This window comes from Panthera tigris, chromosome C1, assembly GCF_018350195.1.
Source record: "Panthera tigris isolate Pti1 chromosome C1, P.tigris_Pti1_mat1.1, whole genome shotgun sequence".
In the NCBI taxonomy this organism is placed as follows: Eukaryota; Metazoa; Chordata; class Mammalia; order Carnivora; family Felidae; genus Panthera; species Panthera tigris.
Window position 1 is genome coordinate 206,494,882 of NC_056667.1, and position 27,358 is coordinate 206,522,239.

The 27,358-nt window shown below is 42.2% G+C and overlaps 1 protein-coding gene across 2 annotated transcripts in view; it reads right to left on the bottom strand.

The window, feature by feature from the left end:
• The window catches only part of DOCK10 (dedicator of cytokinesis 10), a 267,897-nt gene extending 256,575 nt beyond the window's left edge, over positions 1-11,322 (bottom strand). For both annotated transcript variants that reach the window (XM_042995487.1, XM_042995486.1), the window contains exon 1: positions 11,160-11,322. In XM_042995487.1, coding sequence (XP_042851421.1) covers positions 11,160-11,282 — 123 coding nt within the window. In that variant the 5' untranslated portion in view covers positions 11,283-11,322. The remainder of the gene's footprint in view (positions 1-11,159) is intronic.
• Between the last annotated feature and the right edge of the window lie 16,036 nt (positions 11,323-27,358).

Sequence of the window (27,358 nt, forward strand, 5' to 3'; positions counted from 1 at the left end):
ACACAGAATCAGGAGTCAGATTCCAGGCTCTGAGCTGTCAGCACAGAGCTCCACGTGGGGCTCGAACTCACAAACCCGTGAGATTATGACCTGAGCCCGAGTCAGATGCCTTAACCGAGCCATCCAGGTGCCCCATGAAATCCTCTCTTTCTTTACATAGATGGACCTTTCTATTCTCAGCAGGGGGGCAAAGAGGGAAATGAGATTGCAACCTCGCTTCGGAGCACCCACTAGGTCAGAAAAATCTGTCTCGCACATCTTTGTCCCTGCTAACTGTCCTTTTGCCAATTCTTAGCCCCTAAGCCTGTCCTTAGAATATATAAACAGCCATTCATTCCCTCCATTACATCCTCAGCTAGCCATTCGGTGCTGCCATTTTCACCACTGAAATACACATTTGGTTGTAATTCATTTGAACCGATTCTTCCAGTTGCTAGAACCAGACATCTTAATCAATAATGGTGTTACTGAAATGAAAAAAAAAATGTGCATATTTTAATCCCGTATGAAAACCTCTTTTAAAAAGTAAGAACTCCCTAGATGTTTAGGGCTGAAACATCTTTAATAGTCTTACCGTCCAACCTACTTGTTTTAAAGACAAGAAAACTGAAACCCAAGGAAGCTTAAAGACTTGGTCAAGGTTACTCAGCCTGGAAACCACTGCTTCCTGGCGGTAAAAAGATACATTTTTCAACATGATTGGACACCAGCCACATAATGGCTCTTGACTTCAAAAAAACTGAAGTTAATGAATGAACCTTCCCTGTGAGCACTCAGAAAAGTCCTGAAAGAATCTTATCTGTCCAGATCAGTATGCTGATAAACTTTATGACTACTATTTTCACATACAGGACAACCTTATAGCTAGGTACATAGATACAGTAAAGCATAGATACATATACACTGGAATACTTTTCATTTGGAAATGAAATCCTCTTTTGAATCAATGTCTGATGTGTAAACAATGTACAAAAAAACCCCACAAACGGTAAATGACTTTAAATATCACTTATCCATATCTAAATTTTCTTCTTCATAAAAGTCACTGGGTTCTCACATCACTTTTCATTTTCGTGAACGTTACTCAGCTGTAATCCATTTCCATTTTCTCTGTTCTAAAGACCAGTGACAAAGGGACTTTTAAGAGCTAATCAAATAAACAACGGATGTTCAAAACTAATTTAATTATCACATTTCATTGAGTAGCGAATTTTGTTACTCTTTTTTTGTTTGCTTCTTTGCCACTTCAAGCATTCACGCCGGGATTCTTTATATAGAATGCAGGGATTTGAAAGGCCAAAGTCATTGGCCATTTTGACGGCCTTAATTAGTCACTTGAATTGTAATTACTGAAATCATTACATAAAGAAAAGCTCATTGTGCCATCATAAATGGTGTCATCTTTTTTAAAAAGACACCCCCCCCCCCCAGATCCTATTGTTAAACTCTGCCATTTTGGTGCCAAGCTTCCCAAATTCCTTACGTCAGGAGAGAGGTGGTCTCCTGAAACTGCATTAGAAAAACTGACTATTTTCACATTTAGCAGCACAATTAAAGGAACTTTGGCTGATTTGGGTCCATTAATTCTTCTAGTCCCAAAGGCGTTTCCACCTCACAGTCAGGTTGCCAAATATTAACATTTTCAAAGACAAGGGTTTTTCTCTATTGCCACAAACTCAGCCACATTCATTAAATTTCGTTATTTCTACATCATTGAATGTAGGTCAACATGTCGAGTCCAGCAAAAACAAGCATTTCTTTCCAGTTGACTGACACTGCTGTGAAAGATAAGAGGCAAACAAATCTCACTTCAGTGGAAAAACAAACAAACAAACAAACAAACAAACAAAAAAAAAACAACTCCTCTCGTTTGTAAACATGAACATCAAAATCAAGACTACAGTAGACGATGTAACAGATGTACTGTTGCGACCCAATTACCCCATGTTGATCTGCCAGAAATGTATTTCTATAGAAGAAGAAGAAGCCAATGGTGTCCCTTGCAGAGTTGAAGGAGCCTTTGTTTGCAAAGCTTAACCCACTCTGTGCCCGTCCCGCCCCAGGGGAATGTCTGAGCATGGACAGTGTCCAAAGCTGGAGTCATTCCTGGTATCCCGCGTTGCTGAGATGTCATAAATGAAGAACGGTTAAGCAGAGCTGCACATCTCTTGTTAAGAAACTCTTTTTCCAAACCCCTTCCTATGGCTGGGGCCCTGGGGTTTCCTTTTCTGTCCTTGCTCTCTTGCACGGATGCTAACTGCATGTTTAATGAGGCCAGCCTGCCTGCCTGGTAGAACTGGTCTGCAGGTCCGAGCATCGGTGGAGACCACAGGCTCCGGAGTTGGGCTACCTGCACGTGCCTCCAGGATTCATCGTGTACTAGATTCTGGATCTGGGGCAAGCTGGACGTCTAGACGTCACCTTCTTCATCTCTCTGATAGTAATGAAAATCCTTTGCTATGCGGTCGTCAGGAGGATTAAAAGAGATTATATGAGTCAAGTACCTGGCACATAGGATGTGCTCAATCCATACCTTTCTATAAATTGCATTTCCACAGCTTCGAAGAAGGTGACCCAGGAACATCATTAGCAGATACGAACAAACCAGCCATTCGTAAGGCATCATTCCATTACAATCTCTTAACCGATGTGCAACCAGCCCACCCTCCTGATGTTCCTGTTAGCACCTCATCTGCCGTGCTTACTTCTATATAGTAAATAGAGTATAAAAGCTGTGAAACAGGTAAGTTTCCTTCTCTCACTGGCACATGTACATGAAAGCAAGAAGTTTGGAAAAGAGAAACAAGGAATTAAATACGTAAAAATATCATCCTAGGCGGTCGCCAGAGCTATAAAGGAAATGACGGATAGTAACAGGGCACAGAGGTTTGTGGCAGGGGTGCTGGGGAATACATTTCAACTTGGCGACTCAGGGTGACCTTTCTGAGAAGGAGACGTTTGAGAACCTGATGGATGAGAAGGAGGAGTCTTGAGAACTGTAAGGCAGAGGGATAGCAAGTGCAAGAACCTCATCATCTAATCCCCTAATTTCCAAGATGAGGAATCGAAACTTCAAAAAGAAGCATGACTTAGCAAAGAGCCAGGGAGGGAATTCTGGTCTCTGATATTTCCCTACACTCCCAAATTGGCCACATGGTTCAAAGTGCTCATGGCCAGTGGAGGCGAGGAAAGAGCATCCCAAAATGGGGTGAAGGACAGCCAGTCAGAGGGACCTTGGACCATATGCCTGCATGTAGTGCATAGAATTTAATCCTTAGGGCGTTCCTATGTGAAGGAGAGAAATCATGTTTTTTTCTGAGACTCAATGACTATAAGAAAAAAAAAACTTGCATGATTTTATGATTCTAGCAATCAGATTTTCCGGTACAACCAATTATTTTCAAACCACTAAGGGTTTCAATGATAGCAACGAAGAATCATTATTCCGAGTCCTTCATGAGTTGCAGTGATCCTGCTTAAAAATTCTCATTAAGCCGGATAACACCGGCCTCACCCTGGAACACATCTTTATGACTATAACCAGGGTGAAGACTTCTGCAGATTCGTATTGTAACCATTTCATAAACGTTATGGAATTTTTTTACTTAACCTGGACGCGTAAGTTCACACCACAATTAAGGTGCCGCATGAAGGAGAAAATATAACAGAAACCATCAAGGGACTTTCCAAAGTCACTTAGCAATGAACCGATCCCATTTCCATACATTTCTAGGTGATTGGAACTTTATTTTTTGCCTCAAGCAACTCTTTCAAGGAGTCGCAGAATAAACTATATTGTTTTGGACCCTCATGCAATTGCCTTTACCTGACGATATACAGCAAAAATACGGCTGACGTCGGACCTTATTTTTGTGTCTCTCAGATGTTAATGTGCTTACAAATCACCAGAGGATCTTATTAAAATGCATGTTCTCTCCCAGGAGATTCGGCGTCCCCAGGGGACTCTGGGACTCTGCATTTCTAGCAAGCCTCCATGGGATTCTAATGCTCCCGGCCCATGGACCACATTCTAAGAGCTGAAAGTCTATACTGCCCAGTACGAAAAGTCACAGAAAAAAATGTCTTGTCTCTTAAGTCTCGGTGTAAGTTAAAGCTGAGCACACATAGAGCAAATTATTTTCTTGTATACTGTAGACCTCTTAATCTCAGGGCTGATCAAGTATTCCTCTTTGACTTGGCCGTTAGGAAGCAGTCTTAGCAAGACTGTAGCACTTAACAGTTATGGGTTATATTCACTGATCCTAGTCCATTGACATACTCTTGACTACATCTAACTTTCCTAATATTGCTTTTTTGTTGTTGCTGATATTGCCATTTGCCCCTTTACTATGTTTTTTAATGTTGTCTTACATGCATTTTCCTTGTAAGACACTTGGAATCGCTCCTTTGAATAAGAAAGTGTGCAAAAAACGAATCCCAACACAACCGAGTTGAACGAAAATAACCGAGTTGAACGAAAATACGTGCTCAGGGACACACTGATGCACTGGAAAATTTCAGGCACTTGCTGGAGTGGGGTGAAGTGACTGAGATGGAGAAGCAACCTGTCCTAGAAAGACGCAGGCCTGAGAAGAAACAACCCCACCCTCTTTCACGATATGCTTATGACTTTGCCAGATAAACGGCCTGGGGACGGCTGACCAAGTTTATATATGAAGGACTGAACAATTAATTGAGCTCTGGTTGCCTTAAGGGGGTCTGTCGTGGTTAGGGGTACCGGGAACACCTTCTGCTGTGGCTTTGGACCTCAGAGGAAAGCCGAAGGGAACACTGATGGGCATTCTGCATTATCACTGGGAAGGACAGGATTCCCAAGGTAAAGCTAACAATCAGGAGGCAACATCAAGCGAATTCAACTCCTCATGTCTTCCAACTTAGAGATGCTGCTGAAGCCACAACATCCCTGGAACATAATGCTCTGCTACTTACTATTCAGGATGCAAGAGACGTTCCTTAACTTAGAGCGAGGTTTTCAACCCTGTGAGTCTCAATGGCTTCCTCTGTAATTTGTAACAACAATAGCAACGTCCTCATAGGATGGCTCTGAGAATTAAGCCCCGAACCCTGTGCCAGGCACCATGTGGGTTCTCTACCAATGGTTTATCCCAACACAGGTATTACTCCTCTTTTTCTGTGCTAGGCCTCGGAGAAAATGGTTGTGAGGAACAAGACGGCCAAGAACCACACTCGTTCTTTCTAGAAGTTGTCTGGGTCCCCTGTTACCATTTATTTTCAAAGTTATTTCTGCAATGCCCTTGGGAAGTAAGGCGGCAACAACAGCAACACATTAGTTGATACAATCAATTACATTTGACCTTGAGGTTGTAAAATAAGTTCACGTTGACTTCTTCCCCAGGCCACGAACCTTCTTTATCAAAGAACTGTAAACAACATAAACCCGTAGGGCTGTGGTTTCTGCTGAAGAGTAAACACCCTCGATATGAAGAGTGCTGTCAAAACCAACCCATACCAAGCCCAAGGAGACCGCGCTCTGGGTGCCAAACAAACAGGTCTTCGCTCTGCCTATTGCTTCGACCCCGGCTGCTGACAGTAAGACAAGTGCTCTGCTCTCCTTCAGTATCACTTTCTGCATCTGTCACTCACTACTCCTCCCAGCATATGACTTTTTGGAAATTCTAGTATCTCCCGCTCAAGTTTCTGAAGCCCCCTACTACTCTCAACTATTAAATACCACAAAGTTCCGAGGGGAGGAACATTCTCCCTTCTAGAAATTCCTCCTGCTCCTGTAAACATGTTTACAGACTCATTACTTCTCAACCACAGATCGTTGGTCTGTCAAAGGTGCTGCTGCTTCTTCAAAGCTCCCTAAGAGAACAAAATCAGTATCACTGGAGGACACAGGAAGTTAAAAAATATCAAACCAAAGTGAGGATACGGAATTCCGGTGATTCCTGAGGTCCGTACTGACCTTTCTCTACCACTTACCCTTTATGCTTTCTGGGGAAGCAGCGAGGGAGAAAACACTCTGGTTAAGTATAATCACTTCTGGCAGGATGTGTCTTCTCTAAGAGAAGTTGATAAACAGAAATACCATACAATCCAGTAATTCCACTACTGGGTATTTTCCGAAAGAAAATGAAAACACAGAGTCAAAGAGACACAAGCATTCCTTTGTATATTGAAGCATTATTCACGATAACCAAGATATGGAGGCAACCCAAGCATCCATCAATAGATGAACAGATAGAGAAGATGTGATACACACACACACACACACACACACACACACACACACACACAAATATTACACTCACAAAACGAAGGAAATCTTGCCATTTATGACTGCATGAATAGACCTAGCAAGCATTATACTAAATGAAATTAAGTCAGAAAAAGACAAATACTTTACGACTTCTTATACGTGGAATCTAAAGAACAAAACAAATGAACAAACACAAACAGACAAGCAGACTCTTAGACACAAGGAGGGATGGTGGATGGGGGTATGGATGAAATAGATGAAAGGGATTAAGAAGTACACATTTCCAGTTATAAAATAAGCCACAGACATGCAAATGACAGTATAGGGAACATAGTCAGTGACACTGGAAGGACATATGGTGACAGATGGTGACTGCACTTGTCGCGGTGAGCGCTGAGTAACGTACAGAATTGTTGAATCACTATGTTGTGCACCTACAGCTAATATAACATTGTATGTCAATTATACTTTAGTAATAAAGAAGTAAAGATAAATAAAAGAAATTAATAAAGTTAGTTACAATACAAAAATGGCTTGAAGAGAAATTTTTGTGTAACAACAGAGTAAATGTCATAAATGAGTTAAAGACTAAATGTTAATAAAGTGGTTCCGATCTGGGCAATAACATAAGAGGCTTTAGGCAAAAACTGGCCAAACGATTATTTGTTCCTCAGAGTCTTCTATTTCTCTGACTCACCCAGTCACGTTCCGCAAATAAAGCTCCATTTGTCTCCAAGTGACAGACCTGACGTGGTATTAGCAGAAAAGTCATCTCTACATTTTTTAGAAGTATTTTTCTTTTGAAGTGCTACCAAATATATATGCAGAAAGATGTACAGATCCTAGGTTCATAGCTTAATGAATTGTAGAAAGCTGTCTAAATGAACTAATTCATGCAAAAACACAAATACACTTCATAGATTTTAAAAGAGGGGTGCCTGGGTGGCTCAGTCGGTTAAGCGTCTGGCCGGCTCAGGTCATGATCTCGTGGTTCACGAGTTCAAGCCCCGCATCCGGCTCTGGGTTGACAGTTCGAAGCCTGGAGCCTGCTTTGGATTCTGTGTCTCCCTCTCTCCCTGCCCCTCCCCCGCTCGTGTTCTGTCTTTCTCACTCAAAAATAAATGAACATTAAAAAAATTTAAAAAAAAGAATAGCTTCCTATAAAGAATTTCTAATTAGTGGCATTACAGCTTTGGTTAAATACAGTATGTATATTTAAGTAATAAAAGTAATAAAACACTCAATAAGACACTCTCCCACTGACATGGGAGAAATGTTTCTAATCATTTTTGAACTGACAGTCTGCTCTAAAGAAGCTTGCTTTGTGGGACTACCATGCATGGAGTGTCTGGAAAGTTCCTTAAACTCTACCTGATCCTCAGATTGGCCTTGGCATGAGTTGTGATTCATTTGTTTTCCATGAAAAAAAACTTAGGATGACTGAGGAGCAACTATTTCTCTTTTAAAAATATATGGCTTTTGTTCATAACGGTTATGTGTTATTACGATCGCTTTCTTCCATTTAAACAACTTCACTGAGTTGTTTTTGCCGTATCAAACTGTATATATTTGAGGAGTACGACTTGAGGTTTTGAGACAGGTTTACATTGTGAAAATCACCACAGATGAAGATAAATAACTTAACCATCACCTTTACATAGTTACCACTGTGTGTCTGTGTTAGCAACTTTCAAGTATACAATCCATTGTTGTCAAACGTCATCACCATGCCGTACATTGGATCTCCAGAACTCATTCATCTTGTATAACTGAAATGTGGAACCCTTTGACCACCATCTCTTCATTTGCGGCCCACCCCTGACTGCCGGCACCCCATAACGACCATAGTCTTCTTTGCTTCTATGAGCTTTGCCATTTTCCATTCCATATGTAAGTAAATTCATGCCATAGTTGTCTTCCTGTGTCTGACTTGTTCACTGAGCATAATGTCCTCTAGATCCAACCAGTTTCTCAAAGGGCAGGATTTCTTTCTTTTTTTTAAGTGTGGGATAGAGATTATAATGTAATATATAAAAATTACATATATAATATATATATACTATATATGTATATACACACATTTCCTTTATCCATTCATCCTTCAACAGACATTCAGGCATGTTTCTGTATCCTGGCTATCGTGAAAATGTTTCAGTGAGCATGGGAGGGTAGGTATCTTCTCATCGTTGTTTTTAAGAGGGATGCAGAATAAGGTTGGTCCTGGCTAGGAGTCTGCCTGCACATGAGCCTGCCACAGTGCCTTGGGTTAAAACCGAAATCAAGTTTGCTCTGGCACATGCCCGTACTTTCCCCAGCAACTGCCTTAAAACTTGGGCCCCTGGTCAGCTGTTCTCACTCAGCATTTCTCTGCTCTGTGTTCTCCATAAGCCGCACACATTTTGAAGCCTTCTTGCCGTGTGTGTGTGTGTGTGTGTGTGTGTGTGTGTGTGTATCCCACTCTCAGTCCACAACTCACAACTACCCTGTTAATCTAAGAAACTTGCCTATTCTCATTGGACGAAGCAGTGCTCCAACCTTACAACAATCTCTCTGTAACATTCTGCAGGATTTTGGTCCCCCAAACAGGGACTTTGGAAAGGACACTGTATGAATCTAGCGGTGAGACAGTTTTTCTCAACAGGACTTTCTAGTGTCTCTCAAATGTTCTTCAATAGATGACAGCTTCCTCGAATACACACAATGCTACTTGACTGTACTGAAGAGGGCTACCCATAATCTTCCTCCTCTATCCTATTAATATTCTCCCTTGACAACCAGGATTTGAGGACTCGAAGCAACAAACATAAAGGATCTTAAGGGATTGGATCACATAAGCCAGGATTAGTCTCCACACAGTCCAATTAGAAGGTTTTAGGTTCAAAAGGGATGCTGTGCCCACTGAATTTGGGTGCCAAATCAGAGAACTCATCCCCTTCCTGGTTCCCTTTAAGAGTTATCTGATAGAATGAAATGCAAAGCACGTGTCTTCTTGCTGCCAGAATCACTGCCCAAACTGCCTGATTCGATGTGTAACATCCCGTGAAAAGTCTTGGCAAAAGCTAATTCAGGAGTGTTGGCCAAGGTGCTGAAGTGAGGGGAGGGGAGCAGGGACACCTTTGCCAATGCATCACCCCCTCCCCGGCCCTTTTTAAGACACTGAGTTTATTCATTCTGACAAGATACCCTAGGATTTCAAATCTGACATAAATTTGGAGACGGTAATGTGCGTAGATAGAAAAGTCTCTAGGATACATATTCTTTATAGACATTCCAGTGCTACAAACCTCAGGGGAACCCACCTAAAAACAGAACAAACATCAAAAACAACATCTAGGGTTGTTTACTCAAAATGCACCCTACCAATTATTTCTCTGCACTTCTCTACCAGATCATTCTGGAGATTCAGTGAAATCAAGTGATTCAGAATCAGCTGAGAAGTAATCATAAAGTAAACGGCAGAGAATGACAAATCCACACACCTGAATGATCATTCCATAGTAAAAATTATTTTCTATGCCTGCTTCAAGATTTTCTGACTGTATCCTTTACTCGAATTGAACCTTCCCCCCTCCCACCCCCAAACGTCATTTGGGGGGGGGCAGTTTATCCTTTCCACCGAAAAATGTGCATGCTGCTATCAGAACATCGGGGGGGGGGTCCCTGGCCTGGCGATGGCCAACAGTCAGAATCACCTCTGGGTGACTGTGCGCTACAGCCACTGGTAAGTGAAAGAAAAGGCACCCTGGCCACCAACCCTGGCCACACTCCAGTCACCCCCACCAGTTTGGGCATCTGATGCCCCTTCCCTCTGCCAGGCAATTAGCTTCCGTTCAACTTTCCGACCTCTGGCTTTGGAGAAAAGTCCTGGCTGTGGGAACTGGCTCTGGGCAACTCTTGGCTCCCTCTTCATGGGTGACTGGCAAGAGTAACACTTTCTTTGACACTCTTAAAGGAAGCCATTTAATTCCTAATGATATTTCCTGGCAATAAGGAAAATGAAACCCACAGCGTGGGATTCCGGTCCAGCAAGAGGCAGGCCAACGGTGCGGCTGGTGAGCCCACGTCTTACCGTAACGCGGTTCCCACTCGCTCCCCATTCCCCCCCGCGTTGATTTTTCTCTCCTGACACTTCCACCCCAGAGTGTGACACCTACTGGAGCTTATGAGCATCGGGAGAGATAGGGATACGATTTGGGTATCGGACGGAAAGGCTGGCTGTTGCCCCAGGGATTTCCCGCGGAAATCACCCAGAACTTAGAAGGCATTTCAACAAGGAAGTAACCAGTAAAGCGATCTTGGCGGGAGAACCCCGTGAACATCTTAGAAAAACACCAGAAACCACTCGATGCTTAATGACCCACGTCTCCTCCAGGCGGTACCCACCGCCCCCCCCCCCGCCTCCCACCCGGGCCCTTTCTGGAGGAGTACAGTGGTTTGTGGCTTTTTAACCGCGTGGAGGGAGGACCGGGCGCAGGCCATTTATTTCCGCGACAGCGTTAACGCGGAGCTCCCGGCTTCAGCTGGAGCGAGGACCTCGGGGCACATCCTTTCCTCGCCGCGCACCAGTCGCGGTGGCGAGGGAGACGCAGAGACCTGTGGCCCGAAGGGTTCTCTCCCGTAGACTCCCCCGCCGCCAGGGTCCCCGGCACCCCCACGACCTGGCGCCGGGGTGACTGGGGAGGCATTCCCGCCGGCTCCCCAGCCCCCCCCCCCCAAACCCACACGCATCCTCTCCCACGCTGCGCTCGAGGGTCCCCGGTCCCCCTAGCGCGCCCTTGGCCGGGAAGCGTCGGTGGCGCTGCCTCGCGGAGGGGGCGCGGGAGGGGTCGGGGCTGTGGGCGCGCCGGGGGCTCGGGGAGGCCGGGCTCGGGGCCCCGGGACGCGCGGGAAGGCGCGGAGGACGCGCCACACTCACCCGCTGCTGCTGCCGGCTGCTGACGGCCACCGCGGCGGCGGACGCGGCGCTGTGCCGGAGCTCGGCCGCCTGCCCGGGTCTCAGCAGGCTCCGGGTGAACCTGCGGGTCCGCTCGCCGGCCATCGCCTGCCGCGCCGCTCGCGCGGGGGCCCGGAGCGCGCGTCCCGCCGGCCTTCCCCGCGCCAACCTCGTCTACCCACCCGCCGTTCAGGAAGCGGAACTCGGAGCCTCTCCCCCCCTCTTCCTCGCTCTACTCGCAAGAGGCGGGTTTCTCGCGCGCGCACCCCCACTCCCCCACCCCCTTCCCTCCGCCGAAGCTTCGCGACGACTTTGCAAACTCTGCGCTCCCCCGGGCGCGCGCAGCCAACTCGGCGAGCGGCCCCGGCGCGGCGGCGGCGGCGGCGGCGGCGTCTCGGCTGCGGGGGCCGCGGGGCGCGCGTGGGGCGGCTCCAGCTGGCCGGCCGGGACCGTCCCCGTCGCCCGAGGGATCGGCAGGCGGGGGGCGGCCGCCGCGGGGCCCCGGGCGGGGCCCGCCCACGCCCACGCCTCTCGCCCCCACTCGGAGGCTCCTGGCGGGGCTGGAGCTCTGGCCGCCTTTCCTGATTCGGTCCCTACCTTCGGAAGCTGGCGAATGGGCGCGGGCGCAGCTCCGATGGTCCTTCCATTCTCAGCAAAGGGTCAGAGGCTCAGTAGGGGTCTGGTGGCTCTGAGCTCCGCAGCCTCGCAGGAGCCAGCCTTTAGAAGTCTTTTTTTTTTTTGCCCAAAGTCCTTCCTCAGGGCCTTACAAATTCATACGTGCCTTCAACCGGTATTCATTAAGCGCCCACTCTGTGCCGGTTCCTACCGTTCTGGAAACCGGGGACGAGGAGGGGGATTTATCAGGCCTACTCTAAGGCTGTGTGGGGCTGATAGGATTTTTGGGTTAAGGCTGGGAGGCAGCAAATGACCGAGTTAAATAAACGAATGTAAGTGGTGACCGAGGGCATTTCAGATCATAGAAGCTCGACAACAACAAAGCAGGGTAATGTAGTGTAAGAGGCTTGGTGGGGGTGGTGTTTGATAGGGTGAGGGGGCTAGAGCTGACTCGTGGGGTGACCAGGTAGGGTGGTCAGTAACGGGGTGGTCTTAACACTTGTTTTTCTGCTCCCACTCTTGCCACACACTCTGGTCTGCAAATTGTCTCCAGCCAGCTGACTAAAGTCCACTAAGAATTCTCGTTTTGAGTCGCCCCCAGAATAGTTCTTCCACTCAGTTTGGGGCTGGCTGGGTAGATGAGCAGTGCTGGCCTCTAGGATACTCCTCTGGAGAGATCCAGGACAACCACTCCTAAGAATTTAGGTTTTCCTTAACAGCCTTTTCTAGATCCATGATCCTGACATGTTTCCAGAGCCCGTATATAATTTTAACACAAGGTTGCACTTGGGTATAAAAACTTCTTGAGCAGCTGACAAATGGACTTGAGTCAGCTCTCAGCTATATGGGATTTAGTTAATCAGAGGTACTGACTGGGCATCATTGAAGCACATTCTAGAAATCAAAGTGGGCAGAGACTGTAAGATTTGGAAAGAACCATCTGAAATGTCAGTTGGTTCTGTAGTACCCTTCATAAGAAAAGACTGGGTCTCGAGTTATGTGATTTCACATCGCTGGACACATATGCAAACAGTGTCACGGTTAAAGGTAAGCAAAGAAGGCAGTTGCCTCTGTGGTGGCAAATGAAGATCTCTGGGGGGATAACTCCTTCCAACGACGTTCTCCCCTAACAAGTGTGGTCTGTGTTGATCCCTTTAAATGCACCTTCTCTCTAGAGAGATAATATGTCAAGCATTTTTAAATACACTGGGACTTTCCAGGAACAGATGGCTAGTCTTTGTCCCTGATTTTTCAGAGCACTGCGTGGCACAAAGTAGACGCTCAATAAATAGCAGTTTCTGGATGACTTTCCTGAGGCTAAGCTTAGATAAGCTGGTGTAGTCAGAGAGGTCAGAGTGCTTGAGGCCTGGAAAGACAGAAAGGAGGAGAGAAATGTGTGCTGGAAGGGAAGGGCAACTCGCTGAACTGATCTAAAACCCTAAGTAACCTATACAACCCGTTCTTCAACTGCAACCATATCAAGTAACAGAATATCACTTGTATTTTTATTACTAAGAATCTTACTTTCTCAAGCTTCAGAGGATCAACCCAGAGCATGGATGTGAGGAGATTTGATGAATAAAGTTGATGAACAAGTACCTATTTGCTCTAATACCTACCCTGTATGGTGTGCATCCCATGGGTCACACTAGAAGGAAGGTGGCTGTAAGTGGCCTTTACACTCAAGACATTTCAATAACAGTGCACACTGGGATATTCCTAAGCCCTCGACAGTCATGTAGGTTTTAGTCGTGTCCCCTTCTGGATGCCAAGGGCAGAGAACTGAGTGTCTCCCCCTGGCCACGGCATAGACACACACACCTTTAACTGCAGGAACATGCCTTCGGGTCTGCTTATTTGGGACTCTCTGAGTCTCTGGCAGTCACCAATCTCTCAGTTCCTTGGAGAGGTTTGCCTAAGATGTTTTTTGTAGAGGCAAATCTATGAAAATGCCATGAACACCCTAATGTAAGCTACCAATTTGGGCTGATTGTGATGTGTCAGTGTAGAGTTACCAGTTGTAACCAGTGTACCATTCTGGTGGGGAATGTCGATAATGGTGACAGCTATGAACATGGGGTGGGGGGGGGGGCGGGATCTTCGTATCTGCTTTATTTTGCCATGAATTTACAACTGCTCTAAAAAATAAGGTCTTAAAAAAAACAACAAAGAATCAAGGTAACACAACAACGAAAAGACAAGGAGCCTAACGGAAGGATGGGCAAAGGAGGTGAACATACATTTCTGCAAAGAAAATATGCAAGCTCCACACCATTAGTCAGTAGGGAAATGGAAATCCAAGTCTCAGATGTCATACCCACGGAGATGGCCATAATGAAAAGCATGGAAAAAAAGGTGTTTGGAGATGTGGAAAAACGGGAACCCTGGCACATCGGTGGCGAGAATGTAAAATGGTATAGCTGCTTTAGAAAGCAGTCGGGCATTTCCTCAAAATGTGAAACATGGAGTTACCACGTGACCCAGCAATTCCAGTCCTAGAGAAACGAAAGTATCTGTTCACACAAAGAGCTATACAACAATGTTCACAGCAGCATTATTTATAACAGCTAAAAAGTGGAAACAACCCAAATGTCCACCAGCTAATGAATGGCTAAGCAAAATATGGTATACCCATGCAATGGAAAGTTTTTTGACCTTGAAAAAAAAATGAAGTGTTGATATGGGCTGCAGCATGGATGAACCTTGAAAATGCTTTGTTGAGTGAAAGAAGCCGGACACAAAAGGCCATATGTTTATGATACCTTTTTTTTTTTTTTTTTTTTTTAACAAAACGTTCAGAATAGGCAAATCTAGAAACAGAAAGTAGATTAGTGCTTGCCTAGGTAGGGCTACAGTGGCTTGGAGGAAAATGAGGAGTGACCGCTAATGGATAAAAGGTTTCTTTTTTGGGGTGATGAAATGTCCTGAAATTCACTGTAGTCGAGGTTGCAAAAGAAACAGATTACAGTTGTAGCTTCTGGAAAGGGGAAGTTGACAGCTGGGAGACATATAACATAATATGTTATAATATAATAGGTTGCAATATATATTATAATATAATATAATATAATATAATATAATATAATATAATATATATAATATTTATTTATTATATTTATTTATATTTATAATTTATTATATTTATAATTATTATATTTATATTATATTTATATTTATAATTTATTATATTTATATTTATTATATTTATAATTTATATATATTATATTATATTAATTATATTATATTTATTATATTATATTTATTATATTATATTTATTTTATTATATTTATTATATTATATTATATTATATTATATTATATTATATTATATTCCCTGTATTATACTATATACCCTATGTGCTTATTGGGTTTTGTATCACATGTATAATAATCACCTATCACAAATAAACAAAATAATACGTTATACAAAATTAAGGGTGAGAAAAGGGCCACGGCTACAGAGTTAATACAAATTCAAAACTAAAAAAAAAAAAAAACGAACAAGAAACGTTGTGGACTGTGTTAGGTTTCTTGGTTCACATTTCTGTTTGGACTTCATCTTCCCCCTTCCACTTTGTTTCAATCACCTCACGTTGCTGCGTTCTGCTCCTGCACTATTTCCTTTTAAGAGATACCAACACAGGGGCGCGTGGGGGGCTCAGTTGGTTGAGTGTCCGACTTCAGCTCAGGTCGTGATCTTGCGATTCGTGAGTTTGAGCCCCGCATCGGGCTTCCCGCTCTCAGTGCATAGCCTCCTTTGCATCTTCTGTCTCCCTCTCTCTCTGTCCCTGCCCCGCTTGTGCTCTCTCTCAAAAATAAACAATTAATTTTTTTTTAATTAAGAGATATCAATACAGAAACATGCTCATCGTGGTTCCCGTTTCTCAGAGAAGAGTTCATTAATAAAACAAGTGGATCTTCAGTGGCATCCAGTATCGAGAATAGTGGTTACAAGCATATGCTACGGACTCCGACTGCCTCAAATCCCAATTTTCCTTCTTCCTTCAGCAAGTCATAGAAACTCTTTAAACCTCAGTTTCCTTACTTGAAAAGCAGGGATAATGACAGGCTACTGATGCTTCTGTAAGTCAGCGTAACTTTCTTCAAAAGAACCTAGCACAGAGACTTCGGTAAATGTCATTGTTACTAGAGTCATAGAGAAGTGATGAGTTTTTAAATCTTTCCTGTAATAATTTGATACATGTATCAATACATGTAATCAGACATTAGTACATTTGTTTCTCGTAAGAACCTTTGCAGTGAGCAGGATACCATTTTACAAAGAACACTTTGGATATCAGGGGCATTCTGAAGACAGTATCTTTATTTTTTAACTTTTATTTAATGTTTATTTATTTTTGAGGGAGAGACAGAGCATGAGTGGGAGAGGGCAGAGAGAGAGGGAGACACAGAATCGGAAGCAGTCTCCAGGCTCCGAGCTGTCAGCACAGGGAGCCGACGCGGGGCCTGAACTCATGAACCATGAGATCATGACCTGAGCCGAAGTCGAATGCTTAACGGACTCAACCACCCAGGTGCCCCTCTGAAGACACTATCTTCACGCAAACCAATGACTCTGGGATTTCATGAATTACAACAATAATATAATCCATATATTACAATATTGATCCATTATTATGTAATAATGTCCACTAATCCCATAGTGTGCTACAGCTTGGAATACAATTTCATGATACATTATTTCATTTGTGTGTTAGCACATTGTAAAATGGGGTTGTTCAGCCCACTGATCTTTTGCCTCATTGTCTATAATTTCAGATGGATCGTAATTCCAGATGGGTGCTCCCAAACAAAATTCACAGAAGAGGCATTTTAGGAATCAGCGGTAGCAAATTTTGTTCCATGACCTCAAATTTAAGCTTTTACATTCTCTAGTTTTTAGTATTTAGGATGCATAGGCTGCAATCAAGTTTTATCGAGTTGTAAGTCTCCTCCTTGTTTGGGTTGGCATGGAGCAAGCCATTCAATCAGAAAGAAATAGCCCCGCTCAACAGACATTTATGGAATATCAGCTACAAGCAGGGTGTTACCATAAATCATGGGAGCCTAGAGGTAAACAAATGGTCTGTGCCGTTTGGCTTAATTTGTAACAGAGAAACTGACTTATAAAACATTAGTGGGTGGGAGGTAAGCTTTTGGAAATGGAATATATCAGCTAGGACCTGTGTTCATATTTTATATTCTTATGGCTCTAATATTGAAAAAAAAAAAAGTCCAAAATACTACGGAATTTGCATCTTCCTCTCTCCCTCCTTTCCATCTTTCCTTCCTTTCTACTTTCCTCCCTTCCTTCCTTCCCTTCTTTAAAGCTCAAGCACTTTTCCTCCTTATTCAGAAGCATCAGTGGCTTTCTTAAGAGGCAGTAAGCATTAATTATCTGCCCTGGTTCAAAGCTCTCTACAACTGAAAGCGTGAAGTTGTCCATAGCCCTCACCTGTCATCCTCTCCATGACTTTGCCCAAAGCTGATTTCCTTGTAAGGAAAGGACATTTTTCGTAACCAAAGAAGTATAAATGTGAAAACTGTACTGTCTTTCCCCAAACATCTAGCGGTGTAGTGGTGTGAAAATTTAGTCATTGGTTTAGGCGTCTGAAGAACTGGGTGTCAGTTCAAGTCTTGATACTAACTGATTGCAGAAACAAATATCCCTTGCACTAATCCCATGGCCTTGAACCACCTTTCCTAAGTGATACCAAGTCCAGTACCCTGGGTATCAACCTGGACATCAATCAGCATGTCCGGAGGCTTGACTATTTCAAGTTTGTCTAATGTGTACAATTTACAAAGTATACTCATTATATCATTTGATTCTCAAATCATTCATCCTAAAAGGCAAATACGTGCGGGTAATATTGCCCCCCCTCCTCCCCCTCCCCCCGTGCATAGAGAAAGCTGAGAGGGAATTTGATAACATGGAAATTAGGAGGAGTATTTTGCTATTAATAGAAGGACAAAGGCGTAGGAATACAAATGTCCAGGTTAAAATGATTTTCTAATACTGTATCAACACTTCATTTATGATTCCCAATTGAGGAAAAGTTGTATTTATCCTGTGTTTTTATAATAGGAAAACAAGTCCAAAGAAACAGGTGGCTTGCCCTGATACATTTAGGTAAATTAAAATAACTTCATTTGTCTGCTAAAAGGATACAACTTGTCTTATTCAGCAACAAGTAAAGAAAGTATCAGTATTGTAAAATATGGTTTGAAAGGTGTGATTTTTATGGGGATCCATTACTCCTTGCCAGAGCCATTTCACAAAGCTGAGTGCCTCCATGTTGTTTATGGGCAACGATATTAAATTTGATATGGATTTGTTACTGTGTTTACAAGACAGATCCCTCCTTGGGAGAAAATTACACTGAAGATAATATGATTTGAATGCGCAGCTCTCTGCCAGGCTGTGCATTTTGCCCACAATCCACATGCAGTACAGTGTTCTAGCACTGTTAATCCACTGGAATCCTTGTAAGGGGGGGGGGCGTGCATATGTCAAAGAGAGGCACATGGTTGAAAGAAAAGAACAGTTTAAACCGGAAACCACTCTCTGGGTTCTTTATCCTGCTTTGGCTTTAATTTGTAGTCTAGCCTTAGGGAATTAATGTCCCGGGACCTTCATTTCTCCATCTGTAAAAATTATTTGGAGGCAGATTTTGGCTTGATATGAGGAAGAAGGAAATGATTAGCAAGTATAGAATGGGAACTTTTCAATTTCTTCCAGGCATAGTTAGACCCTGCGTTTACTTTACTCTTCTAGATATTTTGATTTTCTCCCCCTCCTCTCCGAGGTATTGATAACCTCAGACATCCACTAATCTCATAAAAATGCACCTTGACATGTGTCAAAATTATAACATAATTATTTCCTTTATTTTTTAAAGAGAGCAATATAAAAATAAATCTGTTTCCTAACATTTTATTGAGAATTTTGTATCTATATGCATGAGTGAGATTGGCCATTTTTTCTTTCTTTTCTTTTTTTTTGGAAGGAACTTTATTACATGTTGCGGGGAAGATTTTGCTAGCTTCCTAAAGTGGATTGGAGCAACTTCTGTCCCTTTCCATGGACTTCACTGATTTAAATAACGTTGGGATCATTTGCTCTCCAAAGGTTGAAATAGAACCCAGCTGTGGATCCAGCTGGTCCTGGTGCATTTTTAAGGGGAGATCTATGATCACTTTCAAATCCCTTCTATCATAATTGGCCTACTCAAGATTGACACATTTTGGGGCACCTGGGTGGCTCAGTCTGTTAAACATCCGACTTCCGCTCAGGTCATGATCTCACAGTTCATGAGTTCGAGCCCTGTGTCAGGCTCTGTGCCGACAGCTCAGAGCCCGGAGCCTGCTTCGGATTCTGTCTCCCTCTCTCTGCCCCTCCCCCACTCACGCTCTGTCTCTCTCTTTCTGTCTCGAAAATAAGCATTAAAAAAAAGATTTACACATTTTCTTAAAAAAATTTTTTTTTTTTTTAACATTTATTCATTTTTGAGAGACAGAATGTGAGTGGGGGGAGGCGCAGAGAGAGAGGGAGAAGCAGAATCTGAAGCAGGCTCCAGGCTCTGAGCTGTCAGCACAGAGCCCGACGCGGGGCTCAAACTCACAGACGGTGAGATCATGACCTGAGCTGAAATAAGAAACTTAACCAACTGAGCCATCCAGTTGCCACCACATTTTCTTTTAATTCTTAATAATTTATATTTTACTAAGAATATCACCCATTTTTCCATGTTTTAGAAACATGTGCCTTAGAAATGCACACGTCGATTTATGTATTTTCCATTAGTGTGTATTCTTTTTAATTTTATTATAAAAAGATTTTAAATGGGCCTTAAAAGTACCAAAAAGAAAACAATAAATGTCCATATAGCACCCAGCTATATTTAACCATTTTAAATTAAAGAAATCATGACCCTTCAACTCTAAATAATTCAGCATTTATGTCTAAGAAGTAAGGGCATTCTTCTATATAACTACAATATCATTTAATACACTAAACTTAATCAACAATCATCTTTTAATGACTTTTATCACCTACTACATACAAACTTCTCCTACTGTTCCCCAAGTACCTTTTATTTATAGCTAATTTGATCAATCCAGAATTCAATCACTGAAGACGTATTGATTTGGTTGTCATGTTTCTTAGGCCTTTAATTTAAAACCATTACCCTCTTCTTTTTTGGTAATGGCTTTGGTTAAAGAGACCCAGTAGTCCCACATGTTTTTTTCTTCTTATTGACATTTAATTTGTTCTTTTGTTTGTTTGTTTGTTTGTTTTTTGAAGAATTGGATTTTTTTAAGTTTATTTATTTTGAGAGAGAGAGAGTGAGTAGGCACAAGTGAGGGATATGGGTTGTGGGGGGAGGAGAGGGGGCAGAGAGAGAGAGGAGAGACAGAACCCCAAGCAGGCTCTGAGCTGTCAGCACAGAGTAGAGAGCCCCACATGGGGCTGGACCCAGGAACCATGAGATCAGGACCTGAGCTGAAACCAAGAGTCAGAAGCTCAAAGGATTGAGCCACCCAGATGCCCCTAATTTCTTCCTTTTTATCTAAAGGTTTTATTATTCTTTTTTTTTAAGTTTATTTATTTATTTATTTTGAGAGAGAGGGAGAGGGTGAGCATGAGTGGGGGGAGGGGTGAATAGAGAATCTTAAGCAGGCTCTTCACTGTCAATGCAGAGCCCAGTGTGGGGCTTGAACCCATGAACCTGAGATCATGACCTAAGGTGAAATCAAGAGTCAGATGCCTAACAGACTGAGCCATCCAGGTGCCCAGGTTTTTCTTATTCTTCATCTTGGATTTTTTTTTTTTTTTTTTTTTACTTCCTCCTTTTTTTCCTTAACTGGGTTCTCAAGGGGGAATTAACTATTAGTCTCTTCCAGGAACTGGTTTTGGGTTTTATTAGTTTGATTATATCTTACTGTTATTTTTTTCATCGATAGGGTGATACTCTCTTAATACAAGAATCCCAGATATTATAGAAGAAAAAACTGTAATATTTTAATACATAAAGACCTAAATCTTCATTACTGTAAAATCTATAATAAAAAGTCATTAGGCAAATTATGTAGTTGAGTAGAGCCCTCTGTTAAATGTGTATATAATTTGTTATTTTTTACTACTGCATTCTGCTAACAGCAATTAGATGTCATGGTATCACTTGGTATTCTCTTCATCAAGTTAAGAGAATGCTACACCACATACATACTTAACAAATACCAAGTGATTGTTTACTTTCCAAAAGATATAGGAAGTGTCTTTTTTTTTCTTCCTAATAAGCAACGTCAGAAGAAGCCTGTTAATACTGAATCTATGCGTGTAGCTTTTCGAAGGTTTAATTCCGTACCCTGATTGAGTGGGCAGAAGGTAATTGGAGAAAGATGTTTTTGGTGGATCTAATTGATAAAAATAAACTATTTTATTTCAGGAAATTTTTCTTTTAAGAAAATCTATCTTTGTAGTCCCAGCCCTTTCTCAAGACTGTGGTTTTTGTGTGAGCCTGCATTCGTGCTAACCATTTCCTGTGCATATACTCTGTTCGCCTCTGCTCTCGCTGTGGTAAAAAGAAGTGAAATAGAAATATAATAGCATTGCACAAAGCTCCATTTTTGAAAAGGGATAAGGCAGAGAAAGGAAAGCACTACACACTATGCATGCATTTCTGAAGCCCAAAACAAAAATGGCGGACTGACTGGTCTTGGGGATATCTATTCAAATGAAAGCTAGTGGGCTTTTGTTTTTCCCAGCATGCTCATTAGAATTTATTAATACTAGAAAACAAGAATTCATTAATATGACTAGATTAGGATTTTTCATAGCTTTATCTTTTAGCAATTTCTCATGTGTAAGCTTTAAAGTGTGTTTCTGTTCTAAGCCAATAATGAATATTTTCCCCTTTCTCCTTATTTGTTTATTTGCTAGAGGGACAAAAATAAGTAAAATCGCTGTGTTTATAGAAATGTTAAAAGCAATAGGAGAGTTGTTATGCAACTAGTCTAAAAAATCCTAATAAAGTCGAAGTACTTTTGTATATTTTTCAAGGGTACGATTGGCATCATCACGTGCACAAAGCCCCAAGTTCACATTAACAAAAGGCCTTTCTGACGCCTGCCACATATCCTGTCTTCCATTGAAGAAATGCTTAATTGGAAACTACTTGAAAGCACATGAGGATGATTCTTAAAGCTCAATAAAATATTCCATAAAGGCACCAGGTTTTCACTACCCTTTTCTGCTTCCTTTGGTTCCAAGATTTATCCAACCAATGTTGATCAGTTTGAAGTTTGTCCATGAAGGCCAAACCTAGTGGTTGGTATGGAAATCTACTTGATAGGCTTTATTTCAGTTGTTGGATGTGTATTCGCTTGTTGGATTCACAGTTTGAACAGGGGTAGAGCGCCTAATGTATGGATGATAAGTCAACTGGTAACAACTGCTGGGCTGTGCTTGGATATAAATGGATCAAGTCATTTCAGAGTCTTTCAAAGCTGGAAATGGCCATGGAAATTATCTAAGTCATGTTTGTTTGTTTTTGCTTTTTAAAAACATTGTTAATGTTTTTGTTTTTAGAAGAGGAAGCAGAAGCCCAGAAACTAAGTGTTGTGTCCAGGATCAGCTAGTTAGTAAAATCTACTTGGTGGCAAAGCTCAGAATGCTACCCAGGTATACTGCTTATCCAATCTGCATTCCAGTGTACCACATAGAAGGAAAGACAAAAAGGAGAAAGTTAGAGGCTAATGACATTAAATTAAATACCCTTTTAATGAAGTGTTCTAGATCTATAGCACAGAACCATTGGAGTCCTAGTCCTATCTGTAGAGTCATGGGCGGTGAAACCACGTAAAAGCATAAAGTTGAGCAAAAATCAAAATGGCTGCTTCCAATGGCTGCTTCTAATGCTTCAGCAAAGATCGATTTTAAACTAAGTGACCTTTTTCCTCTCTTCTGCAAAACTCTTCCTTTCTTAGCCTTTTGTTTCAGGAACCCGGTACCACCCTAAAGACATGAGGAAGGAGGCTGGTAGCATGTATACAATTCCCATCAAAACTGGCTAGATCCTGTATTTCCCTATTAACTGCCCCCCTCCCCCAGTCCCTTTCCCTGGGGGACTTGTCGTTTTTGAAGGCCATGGTCTGCGGCAGCCTCTTTTTCCCAGTAAAGCAATAAAGCTATTTGTTCCTCTTTATCCCAAACTTTTTCTTCTTGTTTATATTTTGGCTCCAAAGCACAGAGGTCAGTTTTCAAAAATAGTGAACCCGGAGAGAAACATCATAGTCCATCAATTTTCCCCAATAACATTTTTTTAAAAATTAAAAAAAATAAGTTTATTTGTTTTTGAGAGAGAGAGAGAGAGAGGAGAGGAGAGGGAAAGAGAAAGAGAGAGAACATGAGCCAGGGAGAGACAGAGAGAGGGAGAGAGAGATGCCCAAGCAGGGTCCACACTCCTCGCAGAGCCCGATATGGGGCTCAATGCCACGACCATGAGATCATGACCTGAACTAAAATCAAGAGTTGGACGCTTAACCCACTGAACCACACAGGTGCCCTGCGCTCCATTTTTTACCTGGCTGTGCTCGTATTTCAATATTCAGACGAGAAATCACCTTCTGAAAGGATGCTTTTTCTTCCCTCATAGTCTGTTAGCTGTCCCTTCTGCATGATCAAATAATAATCCTCTGCATACTGTAATGTTTTGTTCACTTATTCTTCCTCCATTAATAACTGTCATCAGTCACTAAGTACCTACTATGTGCCAGGCATTTTATCAGGAACTTTATGAAAACTATGGTAAGTTCTTGAAAACCACTCCCGTTTTTACGGATAGGGACACTGAGGTTCAGACAAGGACACTAAGGTCAGACACCTAATAAGCAGCAGAGCCAGGGCAGGAAATCGTATTTGTCAGACTCCCAATAGTGCGTCATTCCTATGTGTCATACTGATTAAATGCAGGGTCAGAGGACTGTGGTCATAGATACTAGACTTCTCTCATTATCCAATGTACTTCTCTGCTAGCCTTTGAGGTTGAAAAGCTAAAACCTACATGTTTAAAACTCTCTTGAGTTCAGGATTCTGGAGATAATGCAATGCATGCAATTAGAAACATTTGTGTGAGATTTGGGGGGCAGTGGTAACGTGCCGGCCATCTTCCAGCTGTTGTGGCGGCCGGGAAGCAAGACAGTGGCGATGTGAGCGTGTGCAGGCAGTCGGGGAGGTCTGATCCAAAGATCCAGGGCCAGAAACCAGCTTTGAGGATAAAGAGGCAGTTGTGGTAACCACTGTGGTAGCAGGCTCGAAAGCTTCCTGGCATCTGGATCACAATTCTGAGGTACACCCATATCCTTGGACTTGATAGTCCAAGAGGTGTCCCTGAGTTGGGGCTTTACCTTGCTTTCCCAATGCTTTGGTAAAAGTAAGGCTTTTATTACATTTCTTTTGGCTTCAATCATTCAGAGTGACACAGGGGTATTCCCCATAGCTATTGCTATAGCTGTAGACTGAAAAAACAATGATTTATTATTTATCATGATTCTGAAGTTAATTGGAATCTTCTGCCTTCATATGGCTGGCTAGGAACACTCAAGTGGCTGTGTTCAGCCAGGAGCTCTGTTGGAGCTGGGACATCTGAGACAGCCTCACATGTCTGCTGAGGTGCCCTGATACATTTCCTTGGGGACCCTCTCTCCAGGTGGGCTTTTCTTCTGGACCTGAGCAGGAGGCAGAATTGCTATTGGTCGCCCAGCTTAGAAATGATACAATTCTGTATTTGAGTAGGAGAAATACAAGTGACAGAAACCATAGAAATCTGAGCTCCACATCAAGAGGAGAAAGGATTCAGGTGTGAGATAAGCCAAATCTCTCCTTTTTCCATTATAATTCTGCGAAATGAATTTTATCGTGCATTTATGCTGCAAGCAATTGTTGAGGGTATAGTATTTAAAGTAAACTTTCGAGGTGCTTGCCACAATAAAGTTCTGCCCTTGAGGAGGTAAATAATACAATACTAGAGTGTAGATTAGTACAATAGCGGAAGTCACTGTCTGTGCTAGGCAGTCAGGAAAGCGGTCTAGGAAACGTCAGCCTAAAGGAAGGTCTTGAAGGCTTAGTAGGAATTTGATAGGATGACTAGGTTTGTTTGAAGGAAAAAGGGAATAGCATAGATTTATGAGGAAAGTGTCACAGCACAAACTTCTGCTTCCAATAATGGTGGGATGCATCACTGAGGGCAAAGATACCCGAAAAATCAAGGTGAAATACGTGCTTGTGTGTGTGTGTGTGTGTGTGTGTGTGTGTTATTTTGTAATATATAGACAAAAAAAAAAATGAACGAGGATATAGATCTGAACAACGTAATTAACAAAAGGCCTACACATCTGAAGACAGCATTGCACCCATCTGCAAAATATACATTCTTTTTTTTTGTAGACTTAAATTTTTCTTTCTTTTTTTAAATTTACTTTTTATATTTTTCCCCTTAATTTTTTTTTTAATTTTGAATGTTTATTTTTAGGAAAGAGAGACAGAGAGTGAGCCGGGGAGGGGCAGAGAGAGAGAGGGAGACACAGATCTGAAGCAGGCTCCAGGCTCTGAGCTGTCAGCACAGAGCCTGACACGGGGCTTGAACTCATGAACCAAGAGATCATGACCTGAGCTGAAGTCGGACGCTTAACCGACTGAGCCACCCAGGCACCCCTCCTTTAAAAAAATGTTTAAATTAAGTTAGTTAGCATACAGTGTAATATTGGTTTCAGGAGTAGAATTCAGTGATTCCTCACTTACATATAACACCCGATGCTCATCCCAAGTACCCTCTTTAATACCCATCACCCATCTAGGCCCATGCCTGTGGTCCCAGCTACCCAGGAGGCTGAAGGAGGAGGATTGCTTGAGCCCAGGAGGTCTGGGCTGTAGTGCGCTATGCCAATCGGGTGTCCACACTAACTTCGGTTTCAATATGGTAACCTCCCAGGAGCGGGGGACCATGAGGTTGCCTAAGCCAGCCCAGGTGGAAACCCAACCGATCAAAGCTCCTGTGCTGATCCATAGACTTAATTTTGAAACCATTTTAGGTTCACAACAAAATTAAGTGAGAAGTGTGGAGAGTTATTGTAGACCTTCCGTCCCCACCAATTCACAACCTCTCCCACTTTCAACATCCTGCCCCACAATGATACATCTGTGACAATTGGTGAGTCTCTACTACATCATTATCACCCCAAACCCAGAATTTCCACTAGGGTTCACACTGAATGTTGTATGGGTTTTGACAAAAGTGTAATGGCATGTATGTCCCAGTATGCTATCACATAGAATAGTCTTACTGCCCTAAACATCCTCTGTGCTCTATTTATCCCTTCTTCTCCATTAATGCCTGGTAACCAGTGATCTTTTTACTGTATCCATAGTTTTTCCCTTTTCCTGACTGGTTGCCAATATTCTGTTGAAGATTTTTACATCTCTGTTCATGAGGGATAGTGGTCTGTAGTTTGCTTTTCTTGTAATGTCTTTGCCTAATTTTGGTATTAGGCTCATGCTGCCCTCATAGAATGAATTCGGATATATCCCTCTGCTTCTATCTTCTGAAAAAAAAAAAAGTTGTAGAGAGTTGGCGAAATTTCTTTCTTAAATGTCCTGTAGAATTCACCAGTTAAGTCATCTGAGCTTTCTATTCTGGAAGGTTATTGATTATTGATTAAATTTATTTATATATAGGCCTGTTTAGATGGTCTATTTCTTGTGTGAGTTTTAGAAGACTGGCCTTTCAAGAATTCAGTCCACTTCATTTAGGTTACCAAAGTTGTCAGCATAGAATTAATCATAACATTCCTGTACTATTCTTTGAAACTCTTGTGTGCTCTATAGTGACATCTCTTCTTCCATTTCTGATATTAGTAATTCATATCTTGTTTTTTTTTTTTCCTTGGTTAGCCTGGTTGGAAGCTTCACAATTTTATTGATAATTTTGAAGAAACTGCTTTTGGGGGTGTCTGGCTGGCTCAGTAGAGCATGCAACTCTTTATCTCAGGGTCATGAGTTTGAGCCCCACGTTGGGCATGAAGCCTATTTAAAATTAAAAAAAAAAGTAAATTAATTAAAAAAACCTTCTTTTGATTTTATCCATTTTATCCATTGATATTCTATTTTCAATTTCATAATTTCTGTTTCTCTATGATTGCTTTTCTTATGCTTACTTTGGATTTAATTTGCTCTTCATTTTCTACTCTCCTAAGGTGGAAGCTGAGATCACGGATTTTAGATCTTCCTTGTTTTCTAATATATGTATCTGATGCTATAAGTTTCCTTTAAAGGGCTGTTTTTGCTGCGTCCCATGAATTTTGGCAAATTGTATTTTGTGCAGTTTTAAAAACACACATCGAACATGTGTAAAAATTAACAGATACTTGGACAAAAGGGAATACACAAGTTAAATCAAAGACTTGGAATCCTACAACATTTATTTCCCTTCATGGTGTAAAAATGATACAGGTTGATGGTAAAGATATAACTTTAAAGTCCCCATATGTTTCAGAATTAAGAAATA